The following is a 21,892-nucleotide window of genomic DNA, read 5'->3' as shown; positions in this document are numbered from 1 at the left end:
ACACGAAGCGTGGCAAACATCAATGTTAATCCAAAATAGACTAATTCCGTACGTCGTGCTTTGACCGGAACTATCACAAGGAAATATTTTAAAGTGCACATTAAATTGTTAAAAAATATAGTTTAAAACTAGTTTTAATCTTTACATATTGAACAGTTTCGAAATATTTAATTCGGAAGCGTCGCGAGCGATGTAATAAAGCGTAATGCGGGAAGCAGAGCGAGAGGTGGGGCAAGCGGGGCAAGCGGGGCTGAGGCGAGGAGACTTACCCGTGAGGCTCTTGCGCTGCGTCTCCTTGCGCTGCTTTTTAGCTTCTAGCGGCCCAAATTGTCAAACGTATCCGATACGAGCATTCGCACGAGAGGAATATCGGATTAACGTCATGCCAACACGACAGTACACGATGCGGGTAAATGTGTATGTTTATCGTTTATTCGTCAGCGGGTGCGGCGGGTGTGGCGGGCCGGGACGGGGTGGAGAAAAACGAAAAGAGAAACCGGATGTCATTGTATGGCTCACTAGTGGGGTAACTCTAGGGTCGTCTCGCTCCAACACTTTTGAGTGTGACGAAACTTAATTCCTCGTAACATGGGTCAAAAGTGTTCGAGCAAAACCTTCGATGCGTTTATTTCATTTATTTAAACTGGAAACGAGATTATTTTATATGGGAACAATTTAAACAGATAGGGGATGACATCTAATCTAACGACTACGGGGTTGGGGCACGGGACCATGCTGACGAGACAGTTTCGGGCATTAGTCAAACACATACACGAACTGACGACAACGTTGCACCGTATTTAAATAATGGGTTCTCAAAACATAAAATAATCTCATATGCGGGATGAAACTGGTGAAATTGATCTCATATTAATTAATTCAAAAAGATCGTTTTCGGTACTAGAGTCATTTCACCAATTTAATCTAAAATTAATTCGACACAGGTGCGTCGTGAATGAGCATCGCAATCATGTCGCTAATGCACGCAAACTCTTTGACATTTGATATCTAAGCAATAAAAACGTTGATATGTAACAAATTCAAAGAAAAAAAAACGTTTTAAAATGTCGTCGAAGAAGATTTTTTGATTTTTTTTGTGATAATCGATATCACCTGTCAAAGCAAACTAAGATTCTAAAAGCTCAGTCACTGGTTCGTGTTCTCTAAATGAGCATTATCTAGATAGCTATTAGCGATTATATTTTATTCTTTCTGGCATTTAACTTTAAATTTTGACAATTTATTCAAATGACTACCAGAAAGAACTAGAGGATTAAGCGGAGAGGTTTCTGACCTTTCTTCATCTGCTTGATCTCCTTCTCTTGCTTGTCGACGGCTGCACCCAAAAGGGTGAAAATAATTCCGGCTTGCGAGTTCACTCCCACTGCGGTTACCAGCATTTTTCCTGAGCCTGGAATTCAGTGTTATTATATTTTAATTTAGACAAATAACAAATTCACACCAGTGAATGTCCTTTTACGAGTTTTTAAATAATCCGAGTTGAAACAAACCAAGATTTAATTCTCAAGTCTATAATAAGTATAGTTACCTATATAGGTACATATAGATAAGGTCTCATACAACTTTTCACAATTTTTTACTAGTATTTCTATGTGAATATTTATGTTAGGAGAAATCAATTACTAAGAGAAACATTAGTGACAATTCCTATATATTTATTACCTTCCATAACGTGTGTACCGGATAGCACCATGGGATCAAACGATTCTCCCTTCTTCACATGGTCCGATTCACCCGTTAACGAAGACTCGTCGATCTGGAATACATACATTCATATATACTACTATCGACCAAAAAATAGTTTCTTAGTGTCATTTAATATAACTCATCAGACATCTGTGCCTAAACAATTAAGGAAGTTAGTGATAATATGTGGTCGGTCGTGTTTACGGGATCAAAAATATACTGATTCAAAGATAATATGTATGCAAGTTCTCGAATGCCAATTTACGGGTGTTTTCAATTATTGGGACTTTCAGTTGCCCTACTATATACTGAAAGTCTTGTTGGGGTGGAGAGCAACCCAAGTGTTCTCCAAGAACTCAGTTTCTTTGTACCTATGGGATATGTACGACGGCGAAGGCCGGGAAGGATTTTTTCTATAATAGGGGCCAGAATCTGTTGCAATGCTGTCTCCGACACTTTCGACATGTTTGTATGTGAGTTCATAGTATCGTTTTTGTGTATATTATGTATTTAGTGATATAACTTTAGGTTCGACATTATCGTATTGGTTTAGTACTGTTAGAATAATGTATGTATTTCTGTAAATGAATAAATTTGACTGTATTTTAGGATATTGCGATAAAATAAAAATTCCTCTTAATATAAGCGCAGATAAATGATTCATTGAATATTATTTGATAAATTTGTCGCATTCTGTGAATCACGCGACGTGCAGTGACAATTGACGCAAATTGATATAAGATAACGCTACAGTGATTTGATAACAGCTATGCGGCATTTTTATCTTTTATAATTGTGTCAGATATGTTACTAGGCCAATTGATTGTTGATATTGTCTTAAGTATAGATTATAATTTAGTTATTGATTAAATATAGTTTTGTAATAAAAAAAAGAGTTTTTCCAAGATCACGGTTTAGTATGTTAAATTAATTCAATTCAAGACTTGGTATTTACTTGTATGTTTCCTTTAAATCAATCTTTTAATTAAATAGGGGTTTCAGGGAAATGTGTAAAATAAATAAAAATGTGTTGAGTAAATTAGTCCGCTATTAGGCGACACTACTCGCCTATGGATATATATTAGGAATTTTCTTAACAAAATATATGTATAAAATGTGTCCCGCACCACAAGAGCCGAGGGGATATTAAGAAATTTACAATAAAAAACATGTTTTCTAAATATAACATAAGCATAACGGTTATATACCTTTAAGTCGTTACTCTGCAGCAGTACGCCATCAGCGGGTAGAAGGTCTCCATACTTGATCTGGCAGATGTCCCCCACCACTATTTCACTTATCGGTACCTGATTTACTTCGCTGCTTCGTATCACCGCGAACTTGTGCTCACCTTCTATCCGAGACTGGAGACCTCTGGAGTGTGAATTACGTAGATTAGACACGAATAATAATATAATAGATGGTAATTTAAGTATTCACACAGTCCTATTTCTATCCTTCATTGCTATTATTAAAAAATCATTAATTTAACAGTATTTTTTGGAGAATATTTAAGATACTTGATATGGGAAGAATGGTCAGAATAAAATTAATATAGTCTTCATAAAAAGTATTAAATAACTCACCTAAACTGTCTTTCTTTCGTGTAATCATTAAACGCTGTTACTATGACGACAACTATAACTGATATTAAGATAGCGAGACCCTCGATCCACTGGTAGTGACCCTCCTCTTCATCAATGTGTCCTGAAAAACATATAAAAATGGAGTAATTTCAATCAACATTTAGAGTGTTCGTCATAACCTAATTTGCTTATTGTGATCTAATATATTGTGAGGAGAGTTAATCTTTTTTCCTCTGCGTGAATAGTTGACACATATCCACCTTAATGGCGCAATATGAGCTACACTAATATAAAACACACGTGAACTAGCGTAACAACGCTCATTTGTAAAGTGTACATACAGACATAAAAAAAGAACTTCGATCTATATTCCAAGCTGTGATTTTTAATTTAATATTGGGTAATCAGGCTAAGACTGTGCTTGGTCAAGCATGTCGATAGCTAAGATTCAGAGATCTATCAAAATCCATTCAAATGAGGCGTACATTTTGAATGTTAAAGGTGTCTTAATAATTTTAACTTGCAACTTGAAATATAGGTGAAGTGTGAGGCAAAGGTTAGAGCATAAGAAAGTGTTTAGAAGGATTTTACTATACAGTGACCTGAATTTCGCATTATTGAATTTGTCTAGTTTATTGAACATGAATGAAAATTTAATATAGGTTTAGGGCAACGTAGCAATATGTACAATATATTTTTAGCGACAAAAATTAAATTTAACTCAATAATGAATTTACATAATTTTTTATCGTGGTTCACCCATTTCTTGAACCCTTCAATAAAGTAATTATTCGTATAAAAACTATTTTAAATACCCTTGTAATTAATAAGGGTATTTTCCGTTTGCGTGTGTAATGTAATTTATGAGTTGAAATAACACGTTTTAACTTCGGTGGCAAACAAAAACATAAGTATGAAATATTGCTTGCTGTTGAAAAAAGCTAAATTTGTAGAAATTAATGACTAATTATTTAAGTGTATAATGATGACCATTAGGTTCTTTCATAAGTTATGTTTTAAATGATAAGAATTCATCTAAGACGGATTAAGTGGGAAAACGGCAAAAGGGTGTACCGGTCGGATCATGCCTTTTAGTCTAGTCGACAAGTTGAAAATGGAACAAAATAGAGATACTACTCTTAAAATTATGTGCGATAGCTCATTGGATCCGGATTGACGTCTAGAAAAATGTGCTAAAAGCGTGTATTAGCACATAAAAAATTGCAAAAGGTATAGACCATTAAAGATGAAAAAATAATGGCATTTAGTTTTTTGCCAATATTTAATAAACTATTAATATTTAAAATATTTTTTAAAAAAAATTTAACACAACTTTATACTTTGTTATATATGGTTGTTTTTGTTAATTTTAGAAGTTTTAGAAAAAAAATTAACAAAAGTTGAATATTTGTTTATAACAAATTGGTAAGTTAATAAACAATAGAATTGTTGATTAAAAAAAATTTTTTTTCTGTTACTTTATAGAAGACTGTCAATTATGATTTTTAGGAAAAGAAAAATTTCTTAACTAATTATTTAAACAATAGAAAATTAAAAAAAACGATTATAAACAATTAAAAATTGTTATTAAGGAAAATTTTTTTTTTTAAAAATCATAAAATTTTTAATGTAATAAAGTTGTGTTAAATTTTTTTTAAAAAATATTGATTTAATCAATTTGTTTAAAAAAAATTTATCAACAAATGGCGGGAATTTTTTTTTTTGCAAATCAATAAATATCTTGTATTAATAAAAAACGATTATATGATGATTTAGAAAAAAAAAAATTTTTTAACATCATTACATGGATTTTTAAGTTTTTGTTTAAGTAAAAAAATTGTTATAAACAAAGTATAAATATTTTTTTTAACTTTTATGGCACGATCTTGTTAAGTATGTATGTAAGAAAGGCTCTACGAAGCGAAATATTTTTACGACCATTATTTAAACATTTTTTTTCACTTACAATTAAGACGGTCGTTCGAGAAAATTTCGTTAGTTAACAATTATTTAACTTGTTGAAAAATTAACTTTAAGTAAAATTTTCAACGGGAATAAATTGATTATAGTGTTCAGAACACACCATATTTTTTTCAAATTTAAAAAAAAATATTCAATACCTTAAATAAATTAATTAATGTGCCGTAGTCGCTTTTGACGCCACGCGCGAATCCTAAAAATGTCAACCGCAGACCTATTTTCAGCGTTAAATTAACATTATAAATAATGGAGATAGAGTTCTGGGAGTGAGCAGTTTTTTATTAGAAATTTCCTCCTCTTTCAGAATCTTTATTTGAAATTTCTTAAATATTAATAGTTTATTAAATATTGGCAAAAAACTAAATGCCATTATTTTTTCATCTTTAATGGTCTATAACTTTTGCAATTTTTTATGTGCTAATACACGCTTTTAGCACATTTTTCTAGACGTCATTCCGGATCCAATGAGCTATCGCACATAATTTTAAGAGTAGTATCTCTATTTTGTTCCATTTTCAACTTGTCGACTAGACTATTTAAACAATCTAAAGTACCTAGCTGTTGTAATCAAGCGTTTCGTTTTTAAACGTCAAGTCTTAATGAATGACTTTTTGAAACTGAAAACAGGCCATTTTTACAAGGCTAGAATGTGTAATGCTTACCATTAACCTCAATTTATTTCTATGTATTTCTATTTTGCGGTCAAAATTAAATACAAAACAATCTCTGAACAACCCCAAAAGGCCATCTAATATAATTGTGGAAAAAATTGCTCATTTCTGTCATAACAAACACTTATAAGCATATGTACCAACATATTGTTCCCGGCTTAGGGTGGCATCGTTATAACAGAGCTTTATGCAACCACTTTCACCGGAATTGTGACTCGGATTTCATTACAGGCTACAGTTAAAATTAATTTGTATAAAAGATACTCTAAGTGTTCCGTTGTGCAACATTTGTGTAGTTTTTTTTATGTGAAAATAAACATGTTTTTCAATTCGCGAAATGAAAATCTAATTATGCAAAGTGAGTTTTATTGTTTTATTATAAAACAGGTTTTCCATGGCACAGTAGGTTATTTATTCGGCATATATATGTATAAATATCTCTAAAATAAAATACTATATAAACTCTCGGTTTCAATTAATTTGATTATTAGAATAGGGCAATGTCATGAAGGACTAAATATTAATTTTAGTTCGGGGTCATTGCCTTAAGTAATTTGGGACATTTGTTCATATTCTCACGAATTCACGACACCGTTTATTGATATTACAATAAAGTCACGGCGCTAAGGAAATTTCATAAAGATATATATATTGCTTTCTTTACACCGCGTTCGGCATATAAGGAATTGGTCTAGATAAGTACCTATAATCAGTACCTCTAGTATACAGTAACGGTAAAAATACATATATACTTATGGATGGATGAATTGGGAATGTTATTCATGAAAAGGTTTTAATCATTAAAATGAATAATGATAATTTTTTTAATCCATTAAAACTAACCAACAAATTTAAACATTTAACCAAACGCAATATCTCGGATCATTGGTTCTTCGTATGATTACAGTTCAACCACGAGACTGATTTAACATAACCAGTGGCTGTGAGATATTCCGATACAAAGAATTTGCCTGTAAATACACGTGTATTAGGGTTTATACCGGGGAATTAAATATACATTCCGCCCGACTTTAAGAACTTATTAAGCTATTATATTTTAATATAAAGGAAAAACGAAATTTATTTGTAACATCGGTCATCAGTTGAGAACACTTGAAGATGTATAATTTAAAAGTTTAAGGTCATTGAGTGAGACATTAGTGTCTATTCTTGATTTTGAAAGTGCGAGTGTACAGTGTATAAAGATGTGGATATTACAGTATAAAATGTTTTGTATTTAATATGTAGATAAAGAATATATTTTGGGTTAAGAAATCTAACAATACTGACATAGTGTGAAGTATTCAATGTTTTGTTTTTTATACCCAGGAATATTCCAAGGCACTAAGAAAACTATAAACGTCCTTTAATGCTAAAATAACCATGTGCTAAACACAACTACGAGTAGATACATACATCAAAGGAACAAGCCTGCATCACTTCGAATAGTATCGTTAATATTTAGTGCCCTTAGGCAAATCTTTCAAAGGCCGAGGAGGTGATACCCGCTTTATCTTTGATGTATATCCTCACTTTCTAATCACAAAACACCTTGTCAGAGCAAGCATTAAAATGGCGTACATTGAACATAAATTAAGCTATTTTTAACCGATATTTATAAAAACTCAATCGGTCAAATTACCTGTCCTAATCAAAGTAATATCAGAAAAAGGAACTTTCAAATCAGGTCATGTTACTTTACATATTATATGTCAGTTTATATATTATATAATATACAATATACATTCATGCTAAACGTACACCAAACTAAAGGACCGGGGGAGTGCAGGACAGCACAAAATTTACACCGATATCTTACCAATACTGTCTAATGATCCAATAGACATATAAAAGAACACATATAACATTATATACTCTTATAAAACATAATTTATATACAATATGAGTCTATGAAACATAAGAAACAGATTTTACTTGTATCTTACAATATTCTATAACACTCCAATAATTTACTGATAAAACCCTGGCATATGAAAACCGTAGGAGTAATGTAGATAAGATTCACCTTACATATTACACAAATTCATAAAACACATGTTTTTACGATTTGCAATAAAAGGGTCGCATCTCGAAAACGATAAAATTGAACACTATTACAATATAAATTGAAGCAGCAAATCGAGTTGAATCGTTAGAATCGATTCGTGCCTATAAAGTTTGATTAGTTTTGCTGCATTGTGCCAATATTTCATATCCATTAGTATGGGCTAGGGCTAATTTCTATGCGTTGCGTACCATTTGAATGATAGCAATGTGTTCTTTGTTTTAGCTACATTTAAAATGACACAACAGAATAAAGTTGCGAAAAGGTTTTAATTATATAACCATTATGCAAACCAAGTAAATAATCTTTAAATTTTATTAAAGTATTACCTAAATATAAAATCGAAAACGCAGTCCTAAAAAGCTTTTTCAGCAAATGTTTCACCCTATCAGTATGAATCTTCCTATCGTATTTATAAATTATAACAAACAAAAGCACAAAAAGGCATTAAATGTATGTGCTTTTCGAGTATTCGGATATTATTTTACTGTTAATTTAACTCTAAATAACAGCTAAATCACTCACCAATATCACTTTCGTCTTCGGACGGTTTGTAGAAACTCAAGCCCAACGAGACCACAGCAGCTACCTCCAGAATAATGAGCGTGACGTCCTGCAAAGCTTCCCACACGAGCGTTAGGAAGGTCTTGGGCGGCTTGGGCGGAATCAAGTTGGAACCGAACACTTCCCGCCTGTGCTGCTGGTCGGCTTTCGACCCGCTAAGACCTGGAACCAATGTTAAACTTTAGATAAACTCTTTTTGAGGTTGTTGCGTGGTTCACTTTTCATTTTCAAATTTAAGCAGCAATATTAAAGTTCTGTTATCTGTCTAAACACAATAGATATATGAACTCTATATGCATTAGTATTTTTTAGTAAGAATATAAAATAAATCTTCAATATTAAAAATATTGTGGAAACAAATAAACTTAGCACTAATAATTCAATAAAGAAGTTTCAAATCGCTGCAAAACCAACATTAACAAAATAGAAATAAAATCCATTTTCGATTGTTAACAAATATCATAAAACATCAAAGCTGCATTGGAAAGCAACATCAAAGATACCATTGCGTCCGTATACCTACTAAAATAAGGGTGAACATTACGTAACCACTAAATTTCTACGTTATCGCTCTTTACTCAAGCCAGGATTATCCGGATCGTTTCTTAGCATCCTGACATAGGTAATTATTTGATTAAAATTTGTATTCTCTTCGTGCGTGCAATGTTTAAGATCCTATAAAATAAAGTCAGTTGATCAGAGATCGTGTAAAGGATGTAAATCAATAAAGCTATATCGATAAAAAAATCAACAACCATTAAAATATAACATTAAATAATATTTATTTGATTACTTGATTAGTTAATTGTAAATGATTTTAAAGAATGATAATGATTTGATTTCTGATAAGAAAACCGTTCCAATTTTTCAGATTCTGATAATTTGCTCGACTGACATACTTGTTAATCGTGATTATAATTCGATCGAGTAAAGATAGCTTGAAATAACATTTTCATACATTGAAAAGGTCCCTTTTTCGTAAATTTCTTTCACATTTCGTAAAGGTCAGACTAATTCTATTAATACGACTGCCGAATTACGCAGTTTTTAATCATAGTTTGTAAACCATGTTTAAATATGATTTTTTATAAAAAGGCAGTAGTTCATTACGAAAGCTTTACAGCCTTTTATAGAATCAAATTTAAGTTAACTTAAGTTAAGTTATTGTAGTTTAATTCCAAAACCACATGCACAAGATACGCGAGTATGTCCCGGCAGTTCGCTCGCTGCCTCGTTACACTCAATGGCATGTTTTACGATTATCGATCTATATTTACACCTTCCGCCTCGTACGCTTCGTTATATAATATTTCGACTACATTCGCTTCTTTGTTTATCATAAAGTAGCTTCTGTAATAAAATTCTAAAGTACGATCACGTATATCATGAAATACTTATAATCTTTCTTCAACATCTTAAATTCAATACACTAACACACACTCGTCTAGGAAAACTTTTAACTAAAAATATATTTGAATGGAAAATAAAAAGTGACTCAGTAATCCCTTTAACTCGTAAACTGATCGGGTTAATTATAATCAAATCACCTTTTTAACGATATTTTCGCAAACGTATAAAACGCCAGAGAGCGTTTTATTGGCAGTAAACGCTTAACATGTCCCATATGGACAATGTACGGAAATCTGATCAATTGTACATTATTTTGGTGAGTTTTAAACTATTGTGACGAATTAATACAATTAAATACTTTCTCTTAAATATGTTAAGTTACCTTCAACTATTCATTACTAACTATTCATTGTAGTTTTTTTAATTTAAAACATGACAGCGATGGATAAGAAAATACAACACATTAGGGACTTGTTCGCACTCCGGAAGAGGAAACAATAAATTTAACGGCACACTTAACCCGAACTCAAGATCCGACTTGAGATCACATTGATTACGTTTTATAATCCTCGTAAAACAACTCCAAGACTGATAATAATTATTTAAATTGCAGACAACTTTCACTCTTATCGCAAAAGGTTCCTAAAAACTACTGTTTTAAAACGGTATTTTTCCATTAGGATGTCTTTTTAGAAATAAAATATCGTGTGAAAATGCATGTTTCATAGTATATATTATATATATAGACATATTACTTAAAGGAATACGTAACGTTGCATAGTTCCCTTAAACCCATAAACAGCGAAGGCAGCTTCCATAATTACACGTATTCTGATAAGGCTGTGCCCCGGAGGACATGTTAACAGATTCCCGTTCCTGCTGTATATATTTAACTTGTATAACAATAGTTGATGAATGAAAACTTTAATATAATTAAATTATGAAATTGGTTAATATACAAAACGACTTTATTTTATCGAAATTTTATTTTACGATCCAACAATTCAAATGTTGGTATTATATATGCAAATTTTAAACCAACATTGGTAACTATTATCAGTTTATATAATTTTCTTATAGATATTACCAATATATATATTATATATATATACATATATATATATATATATAACGAAACTTAAGATGATGTTTAAAATAATCTGTAGGTCGATGCCCGCGTCCTTTCTTATCAGCTCAGGCCGGAAATTTGGGATTACGTTATATTCTGGCATCCGCGGTTTCTAGGTTTACTAGGGTAAGATTAAACGCGAACAATGGCTGGACCGTATGTAAAAATCCAATATGTTTTTGACATGCGCATTATTTAGCTTATTCTCTAGGTATCTTACTTCTGGATTTAAAAAGGCTATATTCAACTCCAAGGCTTCTTTTCTTAACATAGGACTTGATATTTTAAAAACCGGTACAACTAAATATTACAACTTTAATAAATTTCAGCAGAGACAAACAAATATTTACTACCCTTTTCTTCGCTAGTAAATATTTCCTTTGAAATCATTATACGTTTTAAAATCCACACGTGCTTATAAAATACAATCTATTTAAATTATTATTCAAAATATTGATCTTAGCAGTCTAGACTTAAAACTTTTTGCTTTAGTCAAAACAAAGGAAACATTTTTGAAAATTAAATTTTGTTATTACTTATCATTTCTAATTTTCTCGCGTGTGAAGCCGCAGTCGATAATATACAATATAACTAAAATGAACTTAAAACATGTTTTTAAGTGCTATTTTCTGAGTATAAACAAATAAATACCCGAAAGTGTAATGACCGCGTATAAACTAAACGCGAAACAGACGTTCATTATTTTTGTTTTTCATAATTTTCACTGACAAATAAACATTTACGGAAATAAACTAAGCAAAGTTTGTAGAATGTATGCACAGTACAGCAAGGAGTAAACAATAAATGGTCGTTAATTTATTGTTTTATTTAGTTACATGTCATCATACATAAAACATCTCGTCTGTTTTGCTGTCATATCGAAGCGAGTTACGTAAGTTTTTTGCGAATTAAACGTGTTTAATTAAAAAATAACTTAATTAAAATTGACAAGACTTCAAAAGAAATAATATTTAAGAGACCTAAACGTTGGCATCATCATTGCAGGAATTATTACTTACTTGACCTACCTATGAGTACGACAAGCATAATTTTATGGAAGGTGTTCATGAATTTAGTATTTTTAGTGAGTTTTAATGTTATTGCCGTGGGGGCTGTCAAAATCATTTGTATACCTGTCGCATAATATTAGTGAATATGTTAATTCTGTGGCCCAATTTGTATCATCATAGTTACACGTAATGTGTATAATTAGACCCAACGTCACTGTCTCGCGGAAGTGCAGCGTATGTTACAGGACGTGTGTATTAAAATGACAAATTCATCATAGCTGACTCAGAGTATTACAAACATTTCAAGCCATTTAAACCTATGAGGTCAGCGTCATCAAATCTACATAAACAATCAGTTTTTTATATCATTGTATTCACGCTAAATCTATTGCGAATTTTGCTTGAAATTTATATTGATTTAATTGCTATAATATCCACTAAGCTATAGAAGTGGTTGAAGTATGTACGGGTAATAAATTACTTCACTCACCCAAATTGGAAATCCCTAAATATAGAAACTAAGCGCTTATGCACTGAACTTAAATGAAATTTAATCGGTTAATGCAAGTCTCAACGATACGAATATAACACTACACAAATACAAACCATTTGAGCCTTTAAAATAAACTGTTAACATTGAAAATCGCGTAGCAGAAGACGAGATTGCGGAAGACGTGAAACCAAATATAAATGCCAATGCAGATACTCATAGTGCGGTAAGGAAAAAGCGATTTATGTCGGGAAATTAGATATTTGTTAATCACCGCAAGATTTTACTATTGTACTACGTAACTAAATAATTTTAGCTAAATTAAACTGCTTTAGTACAATTAAGTTTAAACGTAGGTACTAATAAGGTCGATGTGAACAAGTTTTTATTTAATATTTTAAGAGAAACTAATATTTTTATCTTATATAGATTATTTTCTTATAATTTAATAACACAACTAACCTACCTTAAAGTTAAATTTTCTCAGAATGTAAAATGTATTGTAACATTAATTTATTAATAAAACATACAATAAAATAAAAACAAGCACTTCGATATATAGGAAGCAAAAATTTGTCACTTTCAAATCTTCCTTAAAAGCATCAACAGCCAATTAAATTGGGAACAACGCTGGAACCGGCTAAACTAAGAATTCAAAACACGAGGCGTTCAAGTAGATCTCCAGAGGTATATAAACTTTAGCGGAATCAAGAGGGAACTTACGGGATAATATAGGGTTGGTCGAAGATACATTTAATGTAGAAATATGAATAAAAAACTTTTTAAAATTATAATCACTCAATGTACGATTGATAGAACGGATAACTAACTTATTAAACCTTTATTTATTCTTAAACTTAATCCATATTGCCAGAATTATTCTGGAAAAAGGTTGATAAAACCCGATAACTTGAAGTTGCAATAACGTTATCTTGAAAGTTCCACTTCTAAGCAAGTGGCAGCCCTACATCGCAGGCTATATGAGAAGGGTTACGAAACTAAATTGCTTTCGAGGCCCGTTGTTACTGATGAAAGACCGTCGGTTAAATAAAACAAACGAGCCGGATTGTTTCAGTATGCCCTATAAATGCCAGTCCATGAATCAACGGAAAAACTATTGTGTTTTCAATGTTACTTCTGAAATAGCTCGTTTTCACATTATAAAAGCCGCTAGTTATTCAGCTCGGACTATTTTATTACAGTACACAAATAATTAAAGATTAAGAAACCTATTAGACTGCACGATAGAATGAAACGAAACGGATTCTGGAAAGCTATCTACCTGAAATAAGAAAAAATCGAATCTAAATTGAGTCAACAAATTAATGCTGTTATGCAATGGGCCTAAATAAACACAAATAGATAATACCGTGTGACTAAAATAAACAAGTCTGCCTTGGGCGTCACAGCTTACAAGCAAAATTCGTAATTAATATTATTGGAATAATAGTAGACGAAGTGGATCTGGAGGGTTTATCGTCACAAACAGCATTTGACGTCTGCTTAGCGTCAAAAATCCTGACGTCACAGACGAAATTTGTAAATCTCTCTGCGACATACGACATCACGAGACAGGGCTATTTTAGTTTTCAGTAAAATCATTTTAAATAGAAATTTGTGGAAACCCGGAATGAGAGACTTCCAATACTTCTCTTGAATTGAATAAAAGAAGGTTAACAATATGTGCTTCATCAATGCTGTATTGATACCATTGTCATCACATGACCGGTTCACCAACACCCGAAAGAACAACTGGGATATTTGGCAACGTTCCTATAATGAATGATAGATCGCCACAATCTATTAGTAATACGTATTCGATACCAGTATAGCTAGGAACTGAAACGTGGAGCACGAAATATTAATCGATGTAGACGTGTGCGTCTGTGCCAACATCAAGGAAACCAGCGATAGAGATCTACCACGCACCCCTGCGCATTATTGTCAACTGTTTAATGAAATGAAAGCCAATGAACTAACAGAGGTCTCCGTGAATGGTTCTTTACGGCACTGACTGTTGCCAAAGGGCGGCTAGGCATGGTACGGTACACAGTAGGCTAAAGTATGGAGGCATTAACTTGGCAACGCTTGAATTTCTATACTCTATACGCTTATGACATTTCGAAATTATGTCACAATATGATACGTGGGTTTGACGAATATAGAATGTTCTGAAATAGATATTAAAAACAATGATGTATCAAAACTACCGTTCGTGATACGAGGTCACGTGAATTCGTCCAAATAAGATCGTGCAATTTCGTCAACGCGTCCAGTCTTGCCAAGTTATATACAACAGTATTATAAATTACATTATTACTTATATTACAGGGCAGCAATGACGTCTAAAACGTTACCTTCATGAACTTTTGATATTTATAGTCAATTAAAACGTTTACAAAATAAATGTCATCGTTTGATCTCGGTGTTCCCATTGATCATCTTATTTTCATTTTCTCTAACGACGTAAGCAATTTAATAACAATAAAAAAGAACATTTCAAACTAATGCAAATTCTTAACGGTATACATTTAGGAAATACCGAAGCCAAATTCTTGAGTATCAAAGAATTCAGGTAATTGTTTCTCGGCAAACGACCGCGGAACTGGCACTCACAATAAAGGAGTGCAAAATATAGCAAGCGATGAAATTACTCATGAATGGCTTTTATTAGCATTGTGTAATGAAACTTAGAACGAAAGTGTATATTAGTCTTATAGTTGTACAACACGAGACCCGTGCTTATGGAAACAATCGGCTAATCGGTTATTGCAGCCAAATGAAACAACGCTAATGTTATAACTCTATTCCGCTGTGACGTAATTCATTCCTAGTTGGTCTTACACGCAGTTAATTAATACAGGAAAATTTAAATATATACTGAATATAACACGACAAAATAAGTAAAACTACAGACTCATAAGACTTCAATTGTTCTAGAGTAACAATTACAGTCCCTACGGCAATAGAATTAAGATGTTTGAGATCACTTCTACAGCACGCTGTTTGCGTCTAAATAAGTTATGAGAAAAGCTTTTCTACAATGTGTATAGGATATCATTCAACACCCGTTGTTCATGATTCTCCGGCAGTGACCTCGCAATAGCTTTCGATATCATGAACGGTCTGTTTCGGACGCTCCCGACCTATTTCAGTCCGCCGGCCAACACAGCTTCGTTTTAAAACAATGAAGTGAGTGCGCAAGAACAGGAAAGGTATATTTTTTACGTCGCAAGCTCGAGCGGGACGGAAACTGCCCGCTGGCGTCACGCAGGGAGATCACATAGTACCCGCTCTGAGCTATTTCTGCTCGTCGCAAAACATGTCTCGGAATTCGGTTCTATATGTCTGGGACCATCAGAAATCATGTGATTAATGATCTCAAAGTGAAAACTGTCCAAATTTTCGGTCAGTCAACACTCGGATGATGTTGGGACGATGGACGAAAGCAGAATCAATAAAATAATCGTTTAGTATTCCAGCAAATACAATGACGCAAGGTGAGCGGGGCTACTGCCTTGGAATGACATCATAACGTTATGTGACTTACGCGTACACGGCAGGTGACTGCCAAAATTGGCGAATAAATCAATCAGTATGTCATCACTGAATTCCTGAACCTATTCCATTGCGTATTCCCAAGGTAAAATCGAGTTAATAGTAATCCAAATTTCTGGAAAAATCAATGTTACATTGTAATATCATGATAATCCCTCAGGTTTGTCGTAATCGGTCGAGTTAATAGCAGCCAGCAGCCACTGAGGCGTTGACTTATTTATCTGACAGCTACGTACTGCTAACAATAGAGTGTTGTTGTTAGTAAGGCACTAGCATTAACCTGCGGGATCTGTAAATAATATGATGTAGCACCTAAATAACGAGTGTGGGTAACGTGTGTTGGGAACATTTCGGTTGTTTGTTTTAGACGTACACCGCACCGGCCGTTCGTCTTTGTTTTGTGCGAGGTAGTATACATATTGAGTGTGCGAATGATCGACAGGTACTTTAGTTCAGGTTTAGGTAGATTAATCAAATAATAACATATGACTCCATACTATGCAATTATATAATTTCGCAAACATTTTCACATTCGGTTATCGATTAAGGAACTGACTACAATTACTTTTTAATATCAAATCAGGAAATCAAATAAACGGTATGAAGGTAGAAGGCAGTGATAAGACAAATCTGTGATAATGTCATTTAACTGTTTAAAATAAAATAAATGATAAAAATATTAGACGTTTTTATCAGCAGTTTATACTTTATCAAAGACTAAAATGTAACGTTAAATATAAATATCGACGAATGAAAGCTTCTGAATATTGAACAAGTCAAATCCCGCTTTGGTACAGTTCATTAATAACTCCAGTCAGTGAGAGCAGGCCCGGATTTATTTTAATCTCAATATTAATATAGGCGGCAGAAATACCTGCGAGTGTTCAATCATAACTGGCTCGTACCTGGTTTGTTTCTCTTGCACACGGTCTACCATCAGAGGTTTTAATGATTCAACTTTACTGCTGTTTAGTTCTTTTTATACAAACATCTCTTGTCATTGAATGTTCATTTATAATACAACACGTTTTAAAAAATATAATGAGTAGCAGAACGTATACGTGAATAGTAACTAGCCTTTTGTACCCGAAAGCGCGAATCCAACAAGGGATTTTGAGAGCGGATGGCCACAAATGCCACATAATAATTAAATAACCAAAATTGTTTGTCTATGAAATTCGAAACACGTAAAGAGCAAAGTTTTAATTAGCACCTCGGTGCCGATTTTGCCGTTCAAAACATCCGTAAACATTAATAACTAAAAGCCACAGTTTTTAGAAAGAAAAACTCGATATAGAGTTTGTTTATATATCGTATATTTAGCAAAGTGCATTTATAAATAGCATTTTTCCTAGTGAAAGAAGTGCAATATGAGAACAATACGGAAGCGAAATAGACTCAATTTGTCCACGTCAACAAGTTTGTGTATTCAACTGTTACTAACGGGAATGTTTTAACACTTTTTGTACCCTTCGATTGGACTCATTCGCTTAACGAATGAATACATTTTTAAAGGAAAATTAAAGTATTATTTCCACTAGGATTTTTATAAGGCATAGTAAACATACTTTGACTATTAAACAATAAATGACATATAAGAAATAGTATCGAGTATATAAATAATTTCCATAGCATTGAAACAAATTTATTAGTCGAGAACGAACAATCGCCAAGTTGCTTTCAATAAAACTTTGCAAGGACAATATATGTAAACTTAAGCAATATGATGCATAATACATGAAAACGCACACTCAATCAATTTGAATTCTTGCCAACCCGTTTTCGTTTGCGAAATAACTTAAAAGGGCAGTTTCAAGTACGTTTCTGTCACTTGACATTTTCAATTACGAAAATGTTCAAAAATCGAACTGAATAAACGCTATAGTTCACGAAAACCTCTCTGCTAGATGTTCTAGTAATTTAAAGACACCTATCAATCTTCGCCCTAACCGTTCTTATTTAGCTGGCTTTCTTCTGAACACACTATATATAAAGGTGAGAACTAAGGCAGGTACATTTTCGAAACTCATCATTTTTCAAAATCACAGTAATGATTTATATATGTGGCTCTCGAAGTATTATTGTCCTATCATACAATACAATCTATAAAGCAAAGATAACTTATAGCTTTGAGTCGAAGGCATTGGGCGGAAATGGAATTCTAGGTCGAGGGGGGTGACGTCAGAGTGGGGGGAACCTAATGACGTGTCTTTTATAGTAGCTGTTAGTTTCACCCACTTGGGTGTAGACCTATTTAGCGTTTATCTCTTCAGCCTAATGTGCCTTTTGCTGTCAAAATTTTAACGCCTTTTTAAATTGTTTAGTAGTTGTAGTTGAAGTTGTTTCGCAAGAACTACTTTAAAGTTAAATCGTTAAAAGTGGTAGAATTATTTCAATTGAAGGATTGATAATGGGAGATAGTAACAGCATGACGTCACAGATAAGATTTGCATAATGTACATGCAAAAATGTCTCCAAAGTGCCACAATCAAGTAATAAATTATGTACATAAAGTTATGTGCTGTATCACCTTAAACTGAATAAATATACTCGTCTCATAACCGCATTCTTTAAGAAAGCAAAAAGATACATATTCGATATGAAACTTAACGATATTAAAGCACATAATAATATATGTAGTAGTCCTTTATGAAATTATATGATGTCATAATCCTTGAGGCAATGACATCAGCTTACGTAACTATAAGGTAATCGTCGATGCCCTCGTTTTGCGTTGCTTCAGGCCCAATATATGTATATATTTATATGTATTTTAAGCCTCTATATAATAATGTCTATGGAATGTATCGTCACCATTTTCTTTTAGTGTGAAAACGTTATAAACAATGCAATTAAATTATTATTAATGAACAACGTCATCTATTAATCAATAAATTATTTCGAAATGTAATTGATATGTCATTACTGTAAATTACGGGTTAGTAAATGGTTACAAATTCGAATAGCTAAGTATTTGAACCTCACAATTCCTTAAGGGCTTTCTTTCGAACCATTTATGAAGTTTATAATATAATGGCCAGATTAATATTAAGACTTTTTTATTTTTTGTTTAAGATACAACATATTGACCGTCTGCCTGAAAGAAATTTGTAAAGCCATATAAGCCTATGGTGGCAGGGTGGAACCCTGAAAGACCAGTTCAGAACCAGGTTAGTAACCCTGATAGAGATTTAATATGACAACGTGCAGATCTCGATAGAAGCGGAATGGAGCGAGGTTAGGCAAATCGAATTAGTGAACAATGCCGTTATATGCGCGAAACAATTATTATGATTATGAAAAAAGGTTGACCCTCACATCTTCAGATAGCTTCAATTGGATGTGATCGACTTGTAATAAGTGCATCGGAAATTTACTGAGTAAAAACCTTGAAGGGCTGATATAGAAATTCAAAAACTGTTATTCCGTTGAGTACGCAAAAAATAACGTTATAATAATATTGCTGTATTTATTTAGGCTTTCGAAAAGTCTAGTCAATAAAGCCTTTGTCCAAAATATTAGTTTTGCAAACCCACGCCGTAAATTGGTTTAGGTATGTGCACCCAAGGCGCAGTCTATAAGCCTATAATAATGTAGGGCTTCCCGGATTCAGTCGTACAAGTGTAGTAATCTTGATTGTTAGTTATCTGTTTGGACATTTTAAATGGATCTAAAATTTTAAATCTAATATATGTTCGTTCCCATACTCCTCCGAAACGGCTCGACCGATTCTTATGAATTTTTTAATGCATATTCAGTAAGTCTGAGAATCGGGTGTCCACCCCAAAAAACAATTATTATTTGTTAGAAGACATTTTTTGTTTTTATTTTTTTATGATACAGCATACAAAAATACATACAACCCTTAATTTTCACCTACCCTCTACGATCAAACCCTATTTTTTATTTGTTAGTTAAGAACTAATAACTTGAACTCTGAGTTTTATATAGAGAAAAATTCACAGAAAAACCTAAAAAGTTTTCATTCCAGAAAACCGAACAGTCTCTGGGGTAGCATAGCAAAATGTTGGTATACATAAGGTAGGATAAGTAAAATCACATTAAGGAGAAACGAAGTTCGCGGGGGCAGCTTGTAAAGTTATAATAAAATTAACAAAACGTTTGACGCTTTCATACATAATTGATATATTTTGATCCCAGTGGGCTCTGACAAGGAGCATTAATGCTAAGTTGTCACCTATGGACATGTGATTAATCTAATAAATGCGCAGGCATAAAGCTGGCCTTAACGAATATAAAACCTTGGAAGAAATATAGGCTATTTTTAACCCCTATACTACGCAGGCGTGTTGTTATGAGCAGTAACTTATAATTGTTCAGTTGTTGATCTTTTATGAAACTAAGCATTAGTATTTACTAAAATAATGTTTATATTTTGACAAGTCTAAATATATTCTTTGGTGCAATGGGTAATTTAAAATTAATATAAATACAATTAACACCAAGAGCAATTGTGTCTATAGCTTCCGTTCGATATTGTACTACGTGATTATATTGATTACAAGATAACTTACCAAATCCCTCTAATTATTGTAATTTAATTCTAAAATACAAAAACCTTGTAAAACAGTATCCATTAAAATACCTTTGACATACAATTCTAATATAGTTTTAGGAATTGAAAAATAGATGGCGAGCAGTTGGCATGAAATTGAATTTCTGATGTACATTGTCCGCCGGCCTCGTCTTGCTCTGATGGACGCAAATGGTTGATACATTTATGGAATTAGGGTAATACAAGATCATGGGTTTCTTACAATCTAGTGTTAAACAACACGGACAAAAGACAGGACTTTCCAACTTCAGTCGAAGCATCTGAATCTGTGTAACTACAGTGTAACACTTTCACGCCTAGTAAATAGAATTGGTTATATTATTTACTTGGGGGAAGGCCAATTACCGAATTCTCCAATTATAATAAAAGCGTGAGCTGTTACGTGACCAAAATTTGATTGTCTCCAATTAAAACGACATTTTATCTTTATAATTATCAAAATACAAAATCTTTATTTACCAAGGTTGTCAGCTACTAGTTTATCAGTTCGAACTTGATTCAAATATAAGTTTAATCCTAATTTCTATAAAGATAACAAATTGCTTTTGGTGATATTTATCTAAAATAAATATAATTTAGATATTATTTTAGCTAGTGCAGTTTATTAATATCATTAATGACATGAAAAAGAAACCTAAGCTTTGTATGTAGCCATTCTTAAATAGTAAGATTAAGTTTCATTGAGGGCGAGAACTCCTTATTTCAATTGGTACAAGGACTACTTGATTCAACATCACACCATCTGGGTCATTAATTGCTAACGAGGAAAACATAAATGTTTATAATTAACATTGATAATGTAATTGGATCTATGTTAAAAAGTGGTTGTATTAAAATAATTTATCTTAAACTACGCGAACACAACAATAGACATACTTCTTTCGCACTCAGTGGAGTTCTTTGATTATAAGTTTCGACATAGTGACGTAGAAAATATTATGATTTTATATATAATTTTATTGAATAAATTTCAAATATTTATTTCCAACATACAAATATACTATTAAATATAAAATTTAAAAAGTTTGGTCCCTGTTGCAGTACATACATAACGCTGGCAGCATTTCCTCGCTGTATTGTGATACTTATTCGTTAAGCGAGGAAAGGACCAGCTCTGGGGCCACTGGCCTGTTTTTAATTATATTTTGACATTTGCATGCTCATTTGACTTTACTAATTATGCTGTTTTTTGTAATCATCTTATGT

The 21,892-nt window shown here is 32.6% G+C and overlaps 1 protein-coding gene across 17 annotated transcripts in view; it reads right to left on the bottom strand.

The window, feature by feature from the left end:
- LOC125059038 (plasma membrane calcium-transporting ATPase 3) overlaps positions 1 to 21,892 on the bottom strand; it is an 89,880-nt gene that overhangs the window by 15,350 nt on the left and 52,638 nt on the right. For 11 of the 17 annotated variants that reach the window (XM_047663194.1, XM_047663196.1, XM_047663195.1 and 8 more), the window contains 7 exons: positions 8,535 to 8,735; positions 7,764 to 7,772; positions 3,294 to 3,414; positions 2,916 to 3,081; positions 1,684 to 1,777; positions 1,295 to 1,411; positions 270 to 314 (listed from right to left, as the gene is read on the bottom strand). In XM_047663194.1, coding sequence (XP_047519150.1) covers positions 270 to 314; positions 1,295 to 1,411; positions 1,684 to 1,777; positions 2,916 to 3,081; positions 3,294 to 3,414; positions 7,764 to 7,772; positions 8,535 to 8,735 — 753 coding nt within the window. The remainder of the gene's footprint in view (positions 1 to 269; positions 315 to 1,294; positions 1,412 to 1,683; positions 1,778 to 2,915; positions 3,082 to 3,293; positions 3,415 to 7,763; positions 7,773 to 8,534; positions 8,736 to 21,892) is intronic. The other 6 variants (XM_047663198.1, XM_047663200.1, XM_047663209.1 and 3 more) reach the window with 2 other exon arrangements.

This window comes from Pieris napi, chromosome 19 (assembly GCF_905475465.1).
Source record: "Pieris napi chromosome 19, ilPieNapi1.2, whole genome shotgun sequence".
NCBI classification, from domain to species: domain Eukaryota; kingdom Metazoa; phylum Arthropoda; class Insecta; order Lepidoptera; family Pieridae; genus Pieris; species Pieris napi.
This window is presented reverse-complemented; position numbering and strand designations above follow the sequence as displayed.